We start from the raw sequence: 22,374 nt of genomic DNA, 5'->3' as shown, positions 1-22,374 counted from the left end.
CCATTTTCTTAGATTGCTTTTTACCGTTGGATTTTGAGAGTTCTTTATGTATCCTGGATTCTAGTTCTCTGTCAGATACGTGGTTTGCAAACGTTTTTTCCCCCCAGTATGTAGCTTGTCTTTCATTCTTTCCACAGGATCTCTCACAGACGCACACATTTTGAATTGTGATGAAGTCCAATTTATCAAGTTTTCTTGCTGAGATTTTGATGCGAGTTGCATTAAACCTGTGTATCAATTTGGGGATAACCGACTTAACTCTGCTGAATCTTCCCATTCATGAAAAAGAGATGTCTCTCCATTTATTTAAATCTGCCTTCATTTCCCTCATCAGTATTTTTTAGTTTTCCGCACGGAAATCCATACGTTTTGTTAGATTGACATCTAAATATTTCATGTTTATGGGCTGTAAATGTAAATTAAAAATAAATATGGTTTGGATTGCTCGATGAGAGTCCACAGGAATACAGCTGATTAAAATATTGGTTCCCGTGATTCTGGAGGCAGACGGGTCTGATATACACATCCCGTTGGTTCTGTTTCTCGTGAGAACCCCGGCTCACACAAGCACCCCCATTACCACAACCACTTTTCCACCTTGCCTGCTTCGGTTTGGGAAATAGTCTCGTAACCCACCAAGCCTCGCCAGTGAAGAGGAGACCAGGGATCTTTTGCGGGGACAGTCTCTTAGGCCTGTGGCAGAGGCAAAGATTACGTGAAGGGGAAGCTATTGGAGGGGTCAGGGTCAAGGTACTGGCCTCTGAATCTCCCTTGTCGGTTACCATCTCGAGACTGAAGGTTAGGGCTGCTGACCCATATCAAGAAGGTAGTGAGCTGCAACACACTTTGGGCACATTGGCCTTCACTTTGTTCCCGGGGTGTCCCAGGACAAGGTTGTTTTTGCCTCAGCGTCTCCATGAATCAGACTTCTTGGCTGCAAGCGGAAGAAACTGATCCTTGTCGGCTTAAGCAAAGGGGATGGTGTAGAAATTAAGGGCAACCTGGAGAAGATGGTAAGACACGGAGCAGACATCGGGAAATATGGGATTCGACGAGTCTTCAGAGGGTCAAGAAGTAGGCAGCCCGAGACAGCACGGCAGATTGTGTCTTTCCAGAAATATCTACGGCGATATTTTCAGTCCGCCAAGCTCTTCCAGAATCTTTGCACCTTTTTTTTTTTTTTAAAATCATGAGCTATTTCCTCTTGAAACTTGGAGGAACCCTGTAAGTGCCTTGACGAACAGGATGTGGCAGAAGTGGCACTGGATGACCTCTAACCCCAAGGCATAAGGGCAATATGGCTTCCGTCTGACTCTCTTGAGATGCTTGCCCTTCTACTGTGTTGTGAGGAAACCCGGGCCACGTGGAGAAGCTGTAGGTGGGCGTCCTGGCTGACAGCCCAGCGTGGTGCTTGGCCAACAGCCAGCATCCACGGCCAGAAACGTGAGTGGATAAGCCTTCAGACATCCCCGGCCCAGCCTTTGAGCTGTCTCTGCTCCCCTAAGTCAAGCAGAGATGAGCTATCCCTACGCAGCCCTGACCAGACTGCAGTTTCATCAGCAAAATAATGGTCGTCGTGATTTTAAGCCTTAAGTTACGGGCTGGTTTGTTACACAGCGGTTGATAACTGGAACATGTGGCCACTATGTCAGAGCAGAAATTACCTGGCTGGGACACAGCCCAGGACCCCGAGGACCCCTCCACCCCTGTGAGACCGTCTGAACATTTATTCCCTCCATCCTGATCTCAGGAGAGAGCCCGTGCCTGCGTGAGTGAAGGTGCCCAGCCCTGGCTGCGCCGTGAGGCAGGTTGAAGATGGAGAGAATAATAGTGTCTCCTGCGCTGAGTCGTTATGAAGGTTAAATAAATTCATATGCATCAAGCCCCCGAAACAGTTCCTGGCATGTAGTAAGAACACGGATTCTTACTACATTAGTTTTAATCGTTAGTTTTGTTACTATGAAAACGTGAACTTGGATACCACTTCCTCGGGGAGACTTTCTCTGATGCCGCCATGGGGACAGGTGTCATCCTAGCCCCCACGCCTCGGGGACGTGTAATTGGCTTATTTACAGATTTGTTTGCTTGTTTCCTCTTAGGTCTCCTTTTACTTTCCGCACCCTTTAAGGTGCTGTGATTGAATACCTGTGTCCCCTGGCCGGAAAGTCATCGCCCTGGGCAGAGGGACCTTGTACTGTCACTGCTCTGTCCCTGGGTTGGACAGAATGCGGGTGGACGTGGCGACACATTGTCCAGACCTTCCTTCAGTGGACGGCTTGTTGCACCAACTGCTGGGGGTGCTGCCTGCAGATGACCGTCACTGTCAACCCCCTCAGGGATGGCCTCCACTGTCGGGAGCTATCTTGCCCAAAGTCACACCTCTTCGGGGGCCAATCGGCGACGGATGCAGGCGTAGGAAGGCCCAGCCATCTTGGCCCAACTTAGGACAACTCTCAAAGGCCATGTTAGCTCCACAGCTGCCCGTGGGGTGGTCCCCAGCTGGCACTGGGCCGGCATCAGCACTCTCTTCCTCTCTCTCTGCCTATCCTGCTTTGTCCCCCTCCCTTCCACTGTGTTGACCCCCAGGTCATTCCTTACTAAATGTCCTGCACCCTACACTCCAACTCAGAGGGTCAGCCTCCTGGGACGTGAAACTTGGTTCAGCCAAGCCTGAGGAAGATGGGCAGTCGGCACTTGCTTCAAGGATGGGGTGTCTGGGGCCACTGGGGGGGGGGGGGGGAGACCATCTTGGTCTCCCTGCTGAAAGGAGCGTCCCTTTTACTAAGAGTGGGAGATCCACTCTGTTGTACTGAGCCCCCAGTACCCCTTCCTGCTGCTCAATCCTGAGGAAATGGCTGCCTCTTCTGAACCTCCAGCTGCCCCTCTTACATGGACAGGATGAGCATCCAAAACCTAGGCTTGGAGAGGGGGTCCTTCACGCATCTGGGTTCTCTAAGCTGTCCTGCTGTGTAGACTCGTCAGAGAAGTGCCTTCACCGAAGCCTTGGTCACAAGGATCACCCACCCCTCACTGTCTGTGTGTTTGCCTGACGCCCTTTTAGCAAAGACTCACTACATAAATTGTTTCCACGGAAGTCCGTATTCAGGAGGTGTCTCACTGCCTGTTTTGTTCTTGTTCAGATGACTTAAATTCCGTGACTAATCGTAATTCTTTTGACTGTCTGGGACATTTCGAGCTGATTTCTTTGACCTGTGCAGTTGTCCTCAGGTCCTGGTGGTCTCTACTCCAGTCCTCGTTCCAGAAATCTCTGTCCTGTTTTGATGCCAAGAACACGGTCGTGTGTAGTAAGCGGCTGGGGGTGTTTTGCAAAGTTAACACTGTTTCCATTTTCAGAAAGTAAATAACCCCTGGGCTGGTGGTAGGAGGCCCCTGATGACCGTGATGGGATCAGATTTGGGGTTTCATCCTCAAATGCAATCCGGGCTTGATGGCCTCTCTCCTGCTGTCCGCAGGTGCTGGTCGTGGGTCTTCACTGAGGGAACATCTCCCATTGCTTCAAATCTAATGATTTCCAGAACATGACTTTGGGGGTAACACTTTGGTGGTGTAGATGGCATCCACGCGGACCCCAATTCTGTCTGTAGCTCCCCTATGGCTGTGGACAAGGCTCTTCCCTCTACGTAAAATGGGAGTGTGGAGGGATGTGTGGGTGTCAGCTCTAACACTTTCGGGTTCCCCTTCAACGCTGGGAGGACATTCTTGGATCTGGATCTGGTCAGAGTGTTGAGGACCTGAGATGGAAGCAAGGAGAACCTAGGGCTCGGCCAGGGTGATGGTGGGCTGGCAGGGCAGGGGTGGCAGAGCTGGGTGGGCCATGGTCACAGTGATGCTTGATCAGCCTCCCGGCAATGATGGTGATGGGTGACGGGGGGAGAGGTTCCCAACATCACCCATCGTTGTCCAAAAGTTTAAGGATTGCTGAGTCTAACACCTTGTTTCACAGATGGGGAAACAGGCCCAAGAGAAGAAGGGAGACTTGCCCATGTTCGCAAAGTGGGGCAGAAACCGAAGCAGGACTGGAACCCAGGCCTCCTGGCTCCCACGCAAGAGAGGCAGAGAGGTGGACAGGGAGGGACCAGGGGCCATCTCCTCCCCTCTCAGCCCCCGGTGGTGGCCAGTCACTTGGCTGTGGCCACGTGGATGATCACAAAGCCTTTGATGTCTGGGAAGTCAGGGCTGACGAGGTCCACCTGCAGCTGCCTTGGGCCGCTCTTGGAGGGGGTGATGTTGAACTGGACCGAGGCCCTCTCCTGAGGCTCCAGGCTGGGCACACTGGGGAAAGGGGATGGGAGAAAGGCAGACCATCAGCCCCCTCTCCTTCTGAACCTGGCCTGCCCTCTCCAGAGCCCTTGGGATCAAGGACACACCTTGAGACTTGACATTTAAGCCTCACCAGTAGGCTTCCAGCATAATTTTCCCTTCCACCACTTCTCACCCCTTTCCACCCAACCAGGCTTGTCTCCTCCCTGTGCCCTGAACTTACCTTACACTTCCTCTCTCTGGGCTTTTGTCTGCACTGTTCCTCCCACCTAGGTTGCCCTTTCTATTCCGATCACAACCAAGGGCCAGATCAAGTGTCTCTTCTTCCAGGAGACCCTCCCCGACAATACCAGCCATTGAGACCTCGGACTGGGAAACCCTCCATGCTTCTTGGTACCTGAAAACTTCTCAAGTCAGCATTCAAGGCCCAGCTCAAATATCAGCTCTGCTTCAGCTTTTCCCTGGTTCCACCTCATCCCCAATTAAGGGCTACTCCTGATTCTCTGGACCCTGGAGATCCATTCCTCTGCACAAATCACACGTATCTTCCTTTGAAGGACCACCTGTCTAGGAGAACACTTCCCCAGGCAGAACCCCATCTGTTCGTCCTGGTGTTCCCAAAGTTGACACATGGCTCAGAGAAGAGGTCATTATGATTAAGGATCATGTGAACGAGTGAGCGTGTGGATGCAAGAACGAAGGAGTGGATGGTTGAGAGTAAGTCAACAAGTGCATGAATGAACAGAACATGCGTGGATGAGTGGGGGAAGAAACCAGTCAAGACTGAGTTGAGCAGATAGATGAAGTGAATGAATGAGGGAATGAGTGAGTGGATGAGTTCCACAACTAAGCTAATGACGGAAGGAAGGAAGGAAGGAAGGAAGGAAGGAAGGAAGGAAGGAAGGAAAGGATACATAAATGAAGGCTGATGTAGGCTGTGAGCTGGTCCCTGGGAGTCCAGGGTATCTCCTGCACCCCTCTCTGTTGGTAGCTTCACCATCCTATAAGGAAGGTGGACCTTCCACTCCCAGGCTGGTACTTACTCAATGCTGAGCTGTCCCTGGAGAAGGCCACTGCCCTCCACCATCAGCATACAATCCTCCACTGTCTCCAGGAGGGGGTTGACCACCGTCACTTTCACCACAACCGCCACCCCTACCATGGCTGGGCCCAGCACCTGGAGGGGTAACACCCATAAGTCATCTTTCTCCTCCTCCACACTCCCCCAGGAAACCTATGGGGCCTGCTGGGACGCCGGTTGGATCCTGGCATGGGCATTAATCATGGCATCCTCCCACCCCCTCAGTGAGCTCCATCATTATATCTATCCCCCTGCATCCATGCCACCTCTCCACTGCCAGAGCTCATGGCACAACCCCCCGGCCTCTGATGCCCTCCCTCAGCTGTGAACAGGGACTTCCAGGAATGGGGGGTGCAGACTGGATTCACCTTGATGGTGATGACATCCTCCAGAGTGATGTCCTTCTCCACCAGGAGCTTCTCTCCTTTGGTGACAAAGCACATCGCAGCCAACAGGATCTTCTTGTCCTCTGTCAGGTCTTCCTTATACTGAGAGTAAGCTATTGTGATTGGGATCTTTTTCTCTGGAAGGGAAAGCAGAGGTGGGAGTTAGGGGTCCAATGTTTTCTTTCAGCGGGATCCAGAATGAGGCAGAGGTCTCAATTCCTAGTTATACTCTCTTTGGTCCTTGTCCCCAAGCTGGGATGGGCATTATTAGTACCAGTTCACAGATGAAGACACCTGAGGCTCAGAGAGGTTAATTTCTTGTCCAATAGCAGACAGCAAGTAAGTCAAGGAGCCAAGAGGAGGTGGGATTCAAATTCAGGCCAGTGGGCTACCTTCACACCACACAATTTCTCCATGAACTCCCGGAGGTGTGTTTAAACTTCCCCTCATCATTCCAGATGGAAATCCCCCAGTCCATTATGTATTCCTCCCATTAGGAATCCACTCCCCATTTATTGAGCACCTACTATGTGCCAGGTGCAGAGAAGAGAGAGGTCAAAGGTCTGCCTCAAGCTTCCAATCCAGTGAGGAGGCCAACTTCTTTGAAGCTTCTCCAAATCCTCCCTCGCCATGAAGGCCCATCCTAATCAGCCCCACCAGGGGTGGAAAGCCTTCACGGACACCCCACTCAAGTGATCTCGTGCCCTCTGCCTTCTGAGCTCCCATGGTCCTGGGACCCTCACCAGCCACAGACACCCTGCCTATGCATTTCCTTCTTTCGAGCAAGGCCACAGCTGATTGCCAGTCGTATTTGGGTTTTTTGGACCACCGTATGTTTTTTCTTTTAGGTACGATGTGTTCTTTCCAACTTGCTCTAGGTCCTACCACCTCCCACTGCTCTTCTTGTAATCCTGTTTCCTTCTTGTCCCTGAAGTCATCTGAGTTTTCAACGTGTGTATTTGGGTCCTTAAAGGATTTGAACTCGGTTCACTCCATGCTCCCCCAGAGCACATGTGCATACAGTAGGTGCTTCCTGAATGCCCAGATGCTGATCCATTCATCAAAATTCTACATTGTTTTATGGGTTTCCTTAGTCCAGTAGGCCATTACTAAGACTCCTTACTACAATCACAGCAATAATTAATAATGGGAAAAGCTGACTTTTACTAACTTCGCTGCTGGGCCCTGGGGATCCAGCATATTCATCAGCTAATTCATTCCGTCCGTACAACGATTCCATGAGCAAGTATTATTATCCCCAACTTGTAATAATATCAATAACACTGTCAGTCCCTGCAAAAAATCACACGTTCCTTAGGTTGTAAGAACTATGCCAAATGCTTGATATATTTTACATCATTCACTCCTTGTGTGGTGGGAGATGGGTGGTTCTCAAAGTGTGGTCCTGGGCCCAGGGGCACTAGCATCATCTGGGAACTTGTTAGAAATGCAAATTCGGGGTGCCTGGGTGGCTCAGTCGGTTAAGCGTCTGGCTTCGGCTCAGGTCATGATCTCACGGTTTGTGAGTTGGAGCCCTGTGTCGGGCTCTGTGCTGACCACTCGGAGCCCGGAGGCTGCTTCGGATTCTGTGTCTCCCTCTCTCTCTGTCCCTCCCCCGCTCACGCTCTGTCTCTCTCAAAAATAAACATTAAAAATAAAAATAAAAGAAATGCACATTCTAAGGCTCCGCAACAAATTAGTGACTTGAATCCCGCAACGTATACACAGAACTATCTATTTATTTAAAGATTATGCCTCTATTAAAATGATGCGAATGAAGAGCTTATAAAAATATTTAAAGAACAATGTGATGTGGAAAGAGTGGAAAGATGTGGAAAGAACAATGTGATGTGGAAAGCACTAATGAACATTAAGCATGCACAGTTTAATTAGAGCTGTTTCGCAAAAGGCAAGAGGAATTAAAAATATGGAAGGAAAACATGGTAACAATTTGTAGGTGGGTGGCAGGATCACGGGTGACCTTTCTCTGTGCTCTTGAAATCCTTAATGAATATATACTACTTTTTTTAAAATATTTATTTATTTTTGAGACAGAGAGAGACAGAGCATGAACGGGGGAGGGGCAGAGAGAGAGGGAGACACAGAATCTGAAACAGGCTCCAGGCTCTGAGCTGTCAGCACAGAGCCTGACGCGGGGCTCGAACTCATGGACCATGAGATCATGACCTGAGCTGAGGTCGGATGCTCAACCGACAGAGCCACCCGGGCGCCCCTAGTATATACTACTTTTAATATGAAAAAAAAAAAAACCCCAGGAGAAAGCGTCTGTTACTATTTCCTTATGCAGTGTTATTGTGTGAGTTGAGTTTCGTGAAAAACAAAAAGCAAAAACGCGAAAAGGTGCGTGACATCTCCTCTACGTGTTTTCACTCAGTCAAAACACACAAGCTTCCCCAGAAACGGGCCCAGGGGAGCAGTTTCTTTGTTTAATTGAATCCTGAGAGTTCAGAATGTCATGTGAGGGAGGAGAGGGAGAGGGGTGGGGGAAGGGAGAGGGTAGAGGGGGAGGGGTGAGAGTGGGGGAGAGGGAGGGGGAAGAGCAGGAGGGGAGGGAAGGAAGGAGTGAGGACAGAGAAGGGTTGTAGGGATGCTGGCTCATGTGTGCAGAATTCTCGGGACAGACCCTTGCACCTGCTACCACGTGGCAGCCATTTCTTACTGGTCCACGCCTCTCACACAGGACTCTTGTAGCCAGACGGGCTCCAGAATAAGTTGGATGTTAGAAAGGTAACACGGGGCCTATATCGTGAAACGCTCCCAGCAGGTATTTACTCGGGGTGTCAATATTCACACGAACTGCGATCCCCTCTTCTTCATACGTTTGTCACCAGACGGTCAGGGGCTTTTATTATTAGTCCCATTACTTAGCCCCTCTGAGCTCAGTTTTCTCACCCGCCAAATGGGGACGAGAGGCAGGCACTGAACAAATGGCCAGAAGCATGCCCATGTTTCCTGGGAATGGAGCAGGATGCTGGGAAGTCCCGCCCCGTCCCCCCAACTCCCGCCCCGGTCCCCCCAGTAAGGGATTCCCACCGAGCGGAGTGGCGGCCTTCCTACCTTCTTCGGGCCCCAGCCGCACCGTATGGGATTCGTGCAGGATCTCCGCCACCGGCCTGCGGGTGTAGAGAATGGTGGCGCCGCTCAGGTTGACTCGGACCCTCTGGGCCCGGGAGGTGAGGTTGGCCAAGCACAGGGCCAGTCTCAGGTCGTGGCCCAGCATGGGCGGCTCCAGCATCTTGAACTTGCCGGTGATGCTGGGCTTGGTGGCGGGCTCCAGGAGGTCCTCCCGCCAAAGACCACGGCCGCCGGCCCTGCGGACCCGGCTCCTCCTCCCGGAGGCTTCCACACTGAACAGCTTCCTCACGGCCTTGCGGTACACCTGCCTCTCCTTCCGGGATCCTGCAGGCATCGTGCAAGGTGAGGCGGGCACCCCTCTCCTCCTCCCCCCCGTCCGGGGGCCCCCGGGGCCGTCCCTGCCCATTTCCCTTCCTCTCCAGACAAAGCCACCGTTTACAGACTGACAGCCCAGGAGCCAGAGGCGCACCTCAGCCAGGTGCCCTGTGTTCGGTTCTGGGACCATTTGAATACGTTTCAAGTCAGTCGCCAACAACTTCAGATCGGGAAATTTCGCACAAAAGTGCAGGTTCGCGGCTTCCCTGACAACTGGGTCGGAAGACTCGTGACACAGATAGCTGACGCTTTTGTACACTTGCTATGATGTGCCGGGTTCTACAGTTCTAGATGCTGTATTCTCCCCGAGGAGGTCGGTACTGCTATCATCCCTGTTTTATAGGTAAGGAGATATATATGTATGTGTATATACACACACATATATATACACACATAAATATATATAAACATATATATTTATTTATTATTTACTTATATTATTTTATTTTATTATTATTATTTATTTTTAGTCATTATTATATTTTATATTTTATAGGTAAGGATATATATATGTGTGTATATATAGTGTGTATATATATACACACATATATATGTTTATTTGTGCATTTATTTATTATTTACTTGTATTATTTTTATTTTATTGTTATTTATTTTTATTCATTATTATATTATTTTATATTTTATAGGTAAGGATACATATATGTGTATATACACACATATAGATGTGTATATATATGTATTCATTTAATTCATTTATTCATTATTATATTATTTTATATTTCATAGGTAAGGATATATACACGTATGTATGTATATGTATGTATATGTACATATATGTATGTCTGTGTATATATACACATATGTGTATGTGTGTATATATATGTGTGTATATATATATACACACATATATATGTTTATTTGTTCATTTATTTATTTACTTATTATTTTTATTTTATTGTTATTATTTATTTTTATTCATTATTATATTATTTTATATTTTATAGGTAAGGATATATATATGTATATATGCACACATATATATGTGTGTATGTATATGTGTGTGTATATATATATACACACACATATATATGTTTATTTGTTCATTTATTTATTATTTACTTGTATTATTTTTATTTTATTGTTATTATTTATTTTTATTCATTATTATATTATTTTATATTTTATAGGTAAGGATATATATATGTGTATATACACTATATATATGTGTATATACATATGTATTCATTTTATTCATTTATTCATTATTATATTATTTTATATTTTATAGGTAAGGATATATATACGTGTATATATACACATATATATATGTGTATATACACACATATATGTGTATATGTATGTGTATATATATGTGTGTGTATATATATACACACACACATATATATGTTTATTTGTTCATTTATTTATTTTTTACTTATTTTTATTTTATTGTTATTATTTATTTTTATTCATTATTATATTATTTTATATTTTATAGGTAAGGATATATATATGTATGTATGTATGTATATGTACATATATGTATGTGTGTATATATATACACATATGTGTGTGTGAATATAATATAATATAATATAATATAATATAATATAATATAACAGTCTACAGGTGGGTAATGGCTGCCCCCACCCCCCCTCCCTGGTGGGGATGTACTTTGGGGTTCTCCACGGTCCCACCTGTAATCCCCACTGGCCTGATGCACTCTCGGTGCTGTCTACAAGGTGACGGGCAAGGTCAGGACCCCTGATCTCCCACCTGCCCGGTTGCTAGCACGGACTTGTCTTTTGACCTCCAGACCAATACGTCCAACTGGAGCCCTCCCGGCTCCACTGCATGATGTCCCACAGGTGCCCCAAACCCAACCGAACCTGCCATCTTCTTTCTGCCCAGTGGCATTCCCCCAGTGGACAAGCCAGAAACTGGCCGCATCCTTGGCTCTTCCCAGACCTTCCCCTCCCACAGTGGATCAGTCACCCAGTCCTGCGGAGCACCCTCATGGATCTCTAGAATCTGCCATCTTTTCTCCTCACACCCCCATATACATTGCCTCACCAGGGGCGCCTGGATGGCTCAGTTGTTTGAGCGGCAGACTTCAGCTCAGGTCATGATCTCGCAGTTCAGGAATCCGAGCTCCACGATGTGCTCTGTGCTGACAGCAGAGAGCCCAATTTGGATCCTCTGTCTCCCCGTCTCTCTGCCCCTCCCCCGCTTGTTCTCTCTCCCTCTTTCTCTCAAAATAAACTCAAAATTGCCTCACCATGGGGCCAGTTTGCCAGCAGATGCTGTGGACTTGTATTGCGATTATTATTACTTAGCCCTTCCTAGCCTCAGTGTTCCCATCTGTAAAGTGGAGACAAGAGGCTCACAGGCAAGGCACAAAGTGCTGTGTTCCAGAATGTTCCCTCCCTTCCTGGGAATGTAGGCTCCACCCTGACTCCAGTCCTTTTGCCGCCCTGAGCACCCCCAAATCTGGCTTTGATGGCTCCACTTCCCCACTTGAAAGAAACCTGTGGTGTGTGGGCTCCCACCATGCTTCCTCCCAAGCAACTTCTTCCAAGTGCCTTGATCCTATGTGACCTCTGCTTGAAGGGACCCATGTGGATCCAAAGGTTCTTTAACATCTCATGTTTCAATATTGAAATGTGTGTGAATGTTGCACTCTACCCTGTAATATAGTCCCAATATATTTTTTACTATAAAATGTTTCATTTCCCTGCCAAAGATTCTAATGTCACTTTCTCAGGGAGGCCTTCTCTGCCACTCAAGAACAGCCTTCCTCAGAGATAATTCTGTCAACTTCAAAATTCACCCATTTAAAGAATACAATTCAGGGGCGCCTAGGTGGCGCAGTCGGTTAAGCGTCCGACTTCAGCCAGGTCCCATCTCGTGGTCCGTGGTCCGTGAGTTTGAGCCCCGCGTCAGGCTCTGGGCTGATGGCTCAGAGCCTGGAGCCTGCTTCCGATTCTGTGTCTCCCTCTCTCTCTGCCCCTCCCCCATTCATGCTCTGTCTCTCTCTGTCCCAAAAATAAATAAACGTTGAAAAAAAAAATTTAAAGAATACAATTCAATGCTTTTAGTATGTTCACAGAGTCCTCCACTTATCCCCACAATCTAATTTTAGGACATTTCATCACCTCAAAAAGAAACTCCATAACCATTATTGGGGGCTCCCAACTCTGCCCCCATTGAGCCCAGTCCTAGGCAACTGCTAGTCTGATTTCTAATTTACCTATTCTGGACAGTTCACATAAAGGGAGCCATACAATGTGTGCTCTTTTGGGACTGGCTTCCAAAAAAATTTTTTTTAATGTTTATTTATTTTTGAGAGAGAGAGTGTGAGTGGGGGAGGGGCAGAGAGAGAAGGAGACACAGAATCTGAAGGAGGTTCCAGTCTCTGAGCTGTCAGCACAGAGCCCGACACGGGGCTCAAACCCACAAACTGTGGGGTCAGGACGTGAGCTGAAGTCAGACACTTAGCCGACTGGGCCACCCAGGTGCCCCTGTGGCTGGCTTTTTAAACATAACGTAATGTTTTCCAAGTTCGTCCGTGTCGTTGCGTGTATCAGTACTTGGTTCCTTTTCATTGCTGAATAATATTCCATTGTATGGATATACCACATTTTGTTTATCCATTGATGGATATTTGGGTTGTTTCCACTCTTTAGCTATTTTGAATAATGTTGCTATGAATGTTCACGTCCAGGTTTTTTGTGTGGATGTTTGTTTTCATGTCTCTTGGGTATGTACCTAGAAGCGCATCTGCTGGGAATGGCAACTCTGCGTTTAACATTTTGAGGAACTGTCAAACCGTTTTACGAGGTGGTTGCACCATTGTACATCCCCACCAGCAATGTACGAGTGGCTCCCTTTTCCATAAGCTCACCGACACTCATTGTCTATTTTTGATAATTGCGGTCCTAGCGGGTATGAAATGGTACGTTGTGGTTTTGGTTTGCATTTCCCTAGTGACTAATGACGTCAAGCATCTTTTCATGTGCTTATTGGCCATTTGTATATCATCCTTGGAGAAACATCTATTCAAATCCTTTGCCCATTTTCAAGAAATTGGATTATTTGTTCTTTTATTATTGAGTTGTAAGAGTTCTTTATATATTCCAGATATAGGTACCCTTATTGGGTACGTGATTTGCAAATATTTTCTCCTCTTCTCTGGGCTATCTTTCCATTTTTTGGAAAAGTATAATTTGTAGCACATGTTTTTAATTTTGATGAAGTCCCATTTATCATTGTTTCTGTTGTCCCTTGTGCTCTTGATGTCTTAACTAAAAAGGCTTTGTTTACCCCAAGATCATGAAGATTAACTCATGTTTTCCTTTAAGAGTTTATACTTTTAGGGATGCCTGAGTGGCTCAGTCGGTTAAGTGTCCGACTTTGGGTCAGGTCATGATCTCACGGCTCGTGAGTTCGAGCCCTGCATCGGGCTCTGTGCTGACAGCTCAGAGCCTAGAGCCTGATTCGGATTCTGTGTCTCCCTCACTGTCTGCCCATTCCCCGCTCAAGCTCTGTCTCTGTCTCTGCCTCTGTCTCTGTCTCTGTCTTTCTCTCTCTCTGTTTCTCTCTCTCAAAAATAAATAAACATTAAAAAAAGAGAAGTTTATACTCTTAGCTCTTACATGTCGGTCTGCGATCCACTTGAGTTCATTTTCAAGTATGGTGTGATGCCGGAGGCCAACTTTACTTGTATTTGCATGTGGATAATCAGTGGTCCCAGCATCATTTGTTGCAGATTGCTCGTTCTCTTTCCCCCCTTAATTGTCACGGCACCCTTGTCCAAATCAATTGAGCATAATTTTTAAGGTTTATTTCTGGACTCTCAGTTCTGCTCCGTTGATCCATATGTTCATTTTTATGCCAGAACCTTACTGTCTGAGTGATCGTATATTTACAGTAAGTTTTGAATTTGGGAAGTGTGAGCCTTCCAACTTTGTTTTTCTTTTTCAATTGTTTTGGCTATTTTGGGTCCTTTGCATTCGCAAATGAATTTTAGGATCAGCTTGTCAGATTTGGAAAAAAAAAAAAAATAACAAAACTCACCTGGAACTTTGATCGGGATTACACGGAGCCTGTAGATCAGTTTTGGGTCATTGCCATTTTTCATGCCATAAAAATGAGAGGTCTTTCCATTTATTTAGGTCTTTGATGTCTTTCAACAGTGTTTTGTAGTTTTCAGCGTCTCAACTTTGCTCTTCTTTTGTGAAATTTACTCCTAAGTATTTTGGTCTTTTTGATGCTATTGTAAATGGATCTGTTTTCTTCCTTTCACTTTCAGATTACACATTGTTAGTGTCCAGAAATACGATTAATTTTTGTAAATTGATATTGTATTCCACAACCCTGCTGAACTTAGTTTTTGGTTCTTAGAGCTTTTTACTGGATACCTTAGGATTTTATATGTACAAGATCATGCCACGTGCAAACAGAGGTAGTTTTATTTCTTCCTTTCCAATCTGGAAATTCGTCTATTTCTTTTTCTTTCCTCTCCCTCCTTTCCTTCCTTCTTCCTTCCCTTCTTCCCTCCCTCCCTTCCTCCCTCGCTCCCTTCCGCCCTCCCTCCCTCCCTCCCTTCCTTTCTTCCTTCCTTCTTTTTATTTTTTAAAACTGTGGTGAATTATATATAACATAAAATTTACCATCTTAATAAGAGGACACTTCAGTGGCATTAAGTACACTCCTCTCGTTGTGCAATCATCACGACCATCCATCTGCATAACTCTTTTCATCTTGCAAAACAGAAACCCTGTATCTCTTAAATAACGAAACTCCTCATTCCCTCCTCTGCCCAGCCCCTGGCAACTACTGTTCTATTCTCTGTCTTCATGAATTCGACTACTCTGGGTGCCTTATAGAAGCAGAGTCACAGTATTTGTCGGTACGTTTGGGACGGGCTCATTTCACTTAGCGTCATGTCTTTGAAGTTCACCCATGTTGTAGCACGCGTCAGAAATACCTTCCTTTTAAAGGCTCAATAGTATTGCATTGTATGTAAGTACCACCTTTTGTTTATGCATTCAGCTGTCAACAGACATTGGGGTTGCTTGTACCTTTTGGCCCCGGTGAATAACACTGCTACGAACGTGAGTGAAATATCTCTTTGAGTTCCTGCTTTCCCTTCTTTTGGGTATCTATCCAGAAGTGGAATTGCTGGGTCACACGATGACTCTATTTTACATCATAAATTGAATGTTATAAAGAACCTCCCTACTATTTTCCCACAGGAAATGGAATCCACAAATACGGTGTGAGCTATGGTTTTTTTATAGATGGCTTTTTATCAGGCTCAGAAATTCGCTTCTGTTCTTAATTTGTCAAGTGGTTTCATCACAAAGGGGTGCTGGATCTTGTCAAATACCTTTTCTGATTATATTGAGATGATCATGTAGCCTTCATCCTTTTTCTTCTTTCTATTGATAATGGTGTATTTTATTAATTAATTTTCAAGGTGAAAACCACCCTGTATTTCTGGGATAAATCCTACTTGGTTGTGACATGTAATCCTTTTTATAATGTTGCTGGATTCAGTTTGTTAGCATTTTTGTTGATGAGTTTTGCTTCTACATTCTTACGGAGTATTATCTCTAGTTTTCTTGTGATGTCGTCGTCTGGTTTTGCTATCAGGATGAATGAATTGGGAAGTGTTCACTCCTCTTCTATTTTTTTTTTTGAAAAACGTTTGAAGCATTGATATTTATGCTTTCAGTGTTTGGTAGAATTCACCAGTGACATCATCTGGACCTGGTCTTTTCTTTGTAGGAGGTTCTGGGTTACTAATTCAGTCGCTTTGCTTGTTACACACCCATTCAGAACTTCTATTTCTTCTTGGGGCGGTTTTGGCGATTCCTGGAGGAATTTGGCCATTTTATCTAAAGTCGCCTAATACGTGAGGACAGTCAGTGTGTTATTTGCACGTATGGTTTCCTTGGCTTGAAGGGCTTGCTCTCTCGTGGCTCAGCATCTGGGCTGGCTCGGGGGTACGAGCAAAGCACACTACATCCAGGAGCTCTGAATCTTTGTGCCCTATTGTGTGTGTCCTGCTTCAGTAGACAGAGCGAGCAGACGGGCCCGAGTCCCTGGCGTCCCACCTCCAGAATGGGCTGCCCAAGCCCATGACTTGGATGAACAGCGCTACCTACAGGGAGTCTGGAATCAGGAGGCAGAATGCTTTCCCAGCCCTTCGTCTCCTGGTTAAGTCTTGTTGCCTTCAGCCTCTCTTCCCCTGGAATGCCTTTCCGGACACTTCCCCTCTGGCTGAGTCAGGACTCCCTCCTCTGTGCTCCTTCAGCCTTCTGGCCTCCCCAACACAGTGCTGACCACCCTGTGCTGTCCTCACACTATCGGCTCACCGTGTAGCGAGTTCTCTGGACTCTTCTCTTTGTTTCCTGCCTCTGAATTTGCCTGTCAGTCAGGAGGCACTCTCTTTCCAGCACATAGGAAAGAGCTTAGCGGGTATACAGAATATTGTGGGCACTCATGGAAGAGAGGGGCAGTCTAGCCCCGGGGGGCGGGGAGAGGGGGTCAGAGGTCCTGAGATTAGACATCTCGTTAGAATCCCCGCTCTTTTGAGGCTTGGGCCACTTGGGGAGGTGACTTGACCAAGCTGTGCCTCGGTTTGAGTATCTGTAAAATGGCATTTTTATGAATATTAAATAAGATAGTGCATGGGCACCGGTTACCACCATGCGTCACACGTTTCAGACGCTCTTGGTGTGATTATTATTATCAGCCTAGACGTGAAGCCACTTGACCCACCATAGGCGGTCGATCAGTAGTAGATGCGACAAGACAGTGGCCAGAAGATGTACCGCAAGAGCGTGGGCTCTGGAGCCAGACTCCCCGTTTGCTAGCCACGCCCCTTGGCTGAATCCACTTCCTTAACTGTGCCAGCGTCTACCCTACAAGCTCACGCGAGCGCTTTACAAGCACTTGTTAAATACAATAACTAAATAACATGTGAAGACGGCCGGGCCCTGGCAGGCGCTCAGTGATGGTGACCGCTGTCACCTGTTACATGATGGCGATGTGTCCCGTGGCCATGGCAAGAGTTTAGGACAAAAGACTTCCAAGACTCCGTGCCCTAAGCTCCCAATGCTCCCAGCGGAGGGGACCAGACATCAACCCGCAGAGCTTAATGAGAGAGGCGCCAGTTCAGAGGAGGCCTCGCCACCTCCCGCCCCGTCCACAGCACCCTGAGACAGCAGGAAGGGGCCTGCGGGGGCGGAGGTCATCAAGAGCGAAGGAAGTGCCCCGCTCCTAGGGAAGGGACCGACAGAACATTGGTGTGCGTGAGGACGCAGGGGTGTTTACAAGAATCGGTGTGAGGGTTTGGGGGTGCTGGCTGGGAAAGATCGGGGTTGACTAACGGAAGGGGAAGCCGGCACTGCGTCCCCACGGGAGAGGTGTGCGGATCCTGCGTTGCTGACTGAACAAGCAGTGGAGAACTGACGGGCCTTGGCAGGGGGAGGACGGCGTGCCAAGGCCTCTCTCTCACCCGCCTTTGAGTAAAGGCCCTGCAGAACCTGCGGTCAAAAGCCGCCGTGCAGCAGAGGGAAGCCGTGTGACTACCAGTGTGGTCGGGGGGCATCTGCTGAAAGTGGGGGCCAAATGTCTCCAGAGATCGGCAGTGCCTGGCGGGGGAGGGTAGGGCCCGGAAGCGGGTCCAGATAGCCCAGGTTGTCCTGGAGCCACCACCTGCCCTCAAGCAGAGAGAGTGAACGGGGGGGCAGGGCACACTCACCCAGGGGCAGGGAATCCTTGCCTGCCCAGTACAAAGACATCTGCTCTCCTCTCTCCTCCTCCTCCTCCCCTCCTCCTCCTCCCCCTCGGCCTAACACTCTAGAAGACTCACACTGTGTTCTCAACATCAGCTGTGCGGCGGGATCACCTCAAGAGCTTTAAAAAGTCCTGGTGCCTGGGCCACACCCTCTGGGCGCTGTGATTCCTTTGGGCAGGGCACACGCAGTCGGGGCTGCAGCGATAGACTAAAAATGGCCATAATACTTTCACTGTAACTCCTACCACCAAAAGGTGGAGTCTGCTCCCCTCCGCCTAGAGCTGGGGCGGCCTTGAGAACGGCTTTGACCAACAGAATACGGCAGAAGTGGCACGATGCAAATTCTGAGCGAGGCCTCTAGAGACCTCGCAGCTTTCATTCTCCCCCTCTGGGAATCCCGCCCCTTCGTGAACGAGCCAGGGTTGGCCTATTGGGCCAGGAGAGGCCACGGCGGGGCGGGGGGTGGGGGGGAGGCAAGACCAGGCTGTCCAGCGGACCCATCCAACGCCCCAGACACAGCAAGATCCCAGCCGACTCCACACGGAGCAGGTGCACCATCCAGCCGAGCACAGCCCAGATTGCCGAGCTCCGGAATCCTGCTCAAACAAGGAGCTGTTTGTTCCATCTACACAACGAACCACAGCGCCCTCGGTGATTCCAGTGTGCGACTAGAGCTGCAGACCGCTATGCTGGGGAGTAGACAAGGGAGGGGTGCAGGCGTCCAGAGAGCCCAGTGCCCCCTCCTGGAGAGCAGCCTCCCGGGGGGAAACTGGCTTGCACTCAGGGGAGCGGAGAGAGACAGACCCGCTCGTTATTCAAATCACATTGTTTTAATAAGCAGAATTGGGCCATATTTGGATCGGATCATGGCATTGGTAAGAGACCTGTTATCCCACGGGAAAGAGTGACGAGAAGCGTGTATAGCTGGAGTTGGCTATTAAGAAAATACGCCTGTTGTCTTCTTGTACCCCGACGAGCAGAGGCTCTTCAGGAAACCAGTAACCAGCAATCTGTGAATTTCTAGAATTCACTAGAATTCTTGGCAGATGGTAAACTGAAGCTGCTATCATTACTATTATTATTTTAAACTATGCCTGGTGCTGTGCAGCCCACGTGCTCCAATACCTGCTGCTATCATCACCATTATTCGTATTTATGATCATGGGGGAATATACCTAACACAGTGCCTGGCAGAGTAAGTGGTCAATGAAATGTAGCTTTTATTATTAGATGTGGGAAGCCTTCCACTTATACACGGAGGAAGCTGTTAACAGAAGCTAAAGGCACTCGGCTCAACGCACAGACACGGCGCCGAATACAGCTCTCGAGGCTGCCATATTGTCCTTACCTTCCGGATACTTGTAGAAGCTCGTGATGTCCACGCGGGAGTCGCTGCCCACGGCCTTGGTGCTAATGCACCTGCCGATCTTCTTTGTGTCCGAGTATACCCGCTCCCGGCTCTCATCCTCGTGCCACAGCCAGGTGACGTAGTCTGCATTGACCTCCGCAAACACAAAGGGGCCGTCGTGGGCCAGGTGCACGTCCCCCTCGCGGATGGCGGTGACCGAGGCTGGGCCGCACCGGAACACGCCTGGGCAGGAGGGATGAGCGTGAGCGGAATGGGTGAGGCAAAGCGGGGGTCTGGGACCCGCCCGGCTGAGCCCCTACCTTCGCTCTCCTCCTGGGGGGTGGCGTCCAGAACCTGCCAGCCATTGTAAGAGGGGCCCAGGTCCTGACGGGCAAACCAACTCTCGTTCCAGACATGGAAATTCCTGCCACAGAGAGAGGATGGGGCAGGGTGGCCTTCAGTGAGACAGAGGCCCATAGGATGGCAAGTTTCTCCCGTGAGCCAGGCCCTGGGCCCAAACTCCGCAGTTCTGGGGCTGGATCTTATGAAACATTCAGTGCACCACGTTGATGAACAGTTCTATATACGATCTGTATGTACAAATGTATGTATGTGTGTATATATGCATGTATATATATATATTCCACTTGTAAGTATATGTATGTATGTACGTAGATGTATATATATGTGTGTGCGTATACATATATATACGTGACATATATATATATGAAACTGTTGCTCAAGGTATCAGAAATACAATCACAGACAACACAGAAGATCTTGCCCTCATGCAGCTTACGTTCTAACAAAGGAGAGGGAGGGGGAGGCACCAAAAAGAAGGAAGCAGCTATAAATAAAACAAATGCAAGTGACAATAAATACTGTGAAGAAAGAGAGAGACCTGAGTAGAGAGTAACTGCTGGAGACCTGCTCTAGGAAAATGACGTCTAAGGTGAGGCTTAAATAAGAAAGGCTTAGCCGTCCAAAGAGTGAAGGGAACAGTGTTCCAGGGAGAAGGAACAGCACGTGCAAAGACTCTGAGACCAGAAAAGGCGTTGTGTATTCAAGGAACAGAAAGCGTGTAAGTATGGGGTACCTGGGTGGCTCAGCGGGCTCAGCGTCTGACTCTTGATTTTGGTGTCAGGGTCCCAGGGTCATGGGATCGAGCCCCGCATCGGGCTCTGTGCTGAGCGTGCAGCCTGCTTAAGATTCTCTCTCTCCCTCTGCCCCTCTCCCCCACTCACACTCTCTCTAAAAAAAAAAAAACACACAAAAAACCCAAAAACTAACCAACCAACCCCCCCCCAAAAAAAAACCCAAAACAAAAAAAACCCAAGAAGGTATGTATCTCTAGGCTACAGCCAGCATGAGGGGCAGGTAGGGTTCAGATTACGCAGAGCTCTGTAGGTCTTGGTAAGGAGGTCAGACTTTAAGTTTCCCGTGTCAAAGATGGGACTATGAGAGCAGCAAGGCAAAGTGACATCATTCGCCCAAGGTCACGCAGTAAGGAAGCAGGAGGGAGAAACCCCGGGTTGCCCGTCTTGGCATCTTCAGAGCTGACCTCAGCATTCCTCTTAAGGAGGTAGTGATCTTTGGGAGAATATCTGGATAGGCATTTGGGGGCAAACTGATAACCTGTGAATTGACGGGCCCCGACACCAAAATGTCCATTCTGTGTGAAGAAAAACTTGTTGTTGTTGTTGGTGGTGGTGGTGGTGGTTCTCCTGCAGGGAGAGGGGATGAGGGGAGCCAACAGGAGAAGGAAAGGGGAGAAGGGAGGCAGAGAGAGAGAATGAGGGCAGAGACCCAGAGAGTGTGCATGTGGGGGAGGGGCGGAGAGCGAGAATCCCAAGTAGGCTCCATGCAGACACAGTTCCACGCCATCAGGGTGGGACCTGACTCGGGGCTCAGTCTCCCGAAGTGTGAGATCATGACCTGAGCCAAAATCAAGAGTCGGAGGCTTGACCTACTGAGCCGCCCAGGGGCCCCCCGCCGCCGCCCAGTTTTATTTTAAAACTGCGAAATGCACGAGCAAGATGAACAGTATTGCACTCTGGTGCCGATACTAAGTGGGTAAAAAGCGGGGCCGTGAGAAGACTGAGCGTGTATGTTCTTGTGTCTGTAGAGCCTCCCTCTGAAGGGACGCGGGAAGCGAGTCGCCATGTTGGCTCCGTGAGGAGGACGGGAGGCTGGCACCTGGCGGGTGGCCCATTTTGTACAGTTTGAGCGTGAACGCACATGCGTGTATTTCCTATCAAAAACATTAAATTAAAATGAATTGTGCAAAGCTCTCGGGGAAGAGTCTTGTCGCAGCTGAGGAGGGAGGTTGCCTCCCACCTGAGACACACACATGGCACGCAGGCAGCTGACAGAGGCAGGGGCGTGACACAGGGGCCAGGATGCAGAGGGAATCTCGGTCCTCATCCCCAGGTCACAGGAATCTAGGGGAAGGCTCAGAGTCCCCTGGATGGGGAACCAGGTTCAAGGCACTCAGATCTTGAGTCCCCTCTTTGGCCTCTGGGTCACCCCTGAAGGTGCCTCTCCTTCCTGCCGACAGGGTCAGGGAGCCCTTGGGCGGGGCTGGGTTGGGGACCCAGGGGACGAGGACCCACCACATGCTGTCTTCTGTCAGGTCCTCCAGGGTCCGCCCGAAGGAGTCCACGTATTTGTCCACGCTCAGGTTCCTGTCCGTGTCATGGGCCGAGTTAAAGTTGGACACGACCCGGGTCGCGATCCCCAGGCACCTGAGGACTGAAAAGCAGGAGGCTGGCGAGGTGCCCCCAGCAGGCAGTAGGCCTCATCTCTTCCACAGCCCCTCCCGTGTCTGTCTGTCTGTCTACTTTTCCTGCTTCCGCCCTCGGAAGCGCCTCGTTCCCTGTAGAACCTCTCAAGGGACTTCCGAAGACACTAGGCCACCCCCATTTGAATCGCAGGCTCTGAGGCCAGTGGGAACTTGGAAGCCATATAATAACCATGTAATTGCCAGTTTGGGTTCGAGGGGACTGGAGGCCTGGGGCGGGGGGGGCCACAGGACTTG

General features: G+C 48.6%; 1 protein-coding gene across 1 annotated transcript in view; it reads right to left on the bottom strand.

The window, feature by feature from the left end:
• Positions 1-1,184: 1,184 nt before the first annotated feature.
• The window catches only part of TGM6 (transglutaminase 6), a 56,255-nt gene continuing 35,065 nt past the window's right edge, over positions 1,185-22,374 (bottom strand). Inside the window, exons 8-14 of the mRNA XM_043553309.1 lie at positions 21,950-22,088; positions 19,658-19,761; positions 19,338-19,580; positions 8,827-9,168; positions 5,731-5,885; positions 5,325-5,458; positions 1,185-4,293 (exon numbers count right to left, since the gene is read on the bottom strand). Of these exons, the coding sequence (XP_043409244.1) occupies positions 4,140-4,293; positions 5,325-5,458; positions 5,731-5,885; positions 8,827-9,168; positions 19,338-19,580; positions 19,658-19,761; positions 21,950-22,088 (1,271 nt within the window). The 3' untranslated portion in view covers positions 1,185-4,139. The remainder of the gene's footprint in view (positions 4,294-5,324; positions 5,459-5,730; positions 5,886-8,826; positions 9,169-19,337; positions 19,581-19,657; positions 19,762-21,949; positions 22,089-22,374) is intronic.

This window comes from Prionailurus bengalensis, chromosome A3, assembly GCF_016509475.1.
Source record: "Prionailurus bengalensis isolate Pbe53 chromosome A3, Fcat_Pben_1.1_paternal_pri, whole genome shotgun sequence".
Taxonomy (NCBI): Eukaryota; Metazoa; Chordata; class Mammalia; order Carnivora; family Felidae; genus Prionailurus; species Prionailurus bengalensis.
The sequence above is the reverse complement of the archived record's forward strand: the minus strand, read 5'-3'. Positions and strand labels throughout refer to the sequence as shown.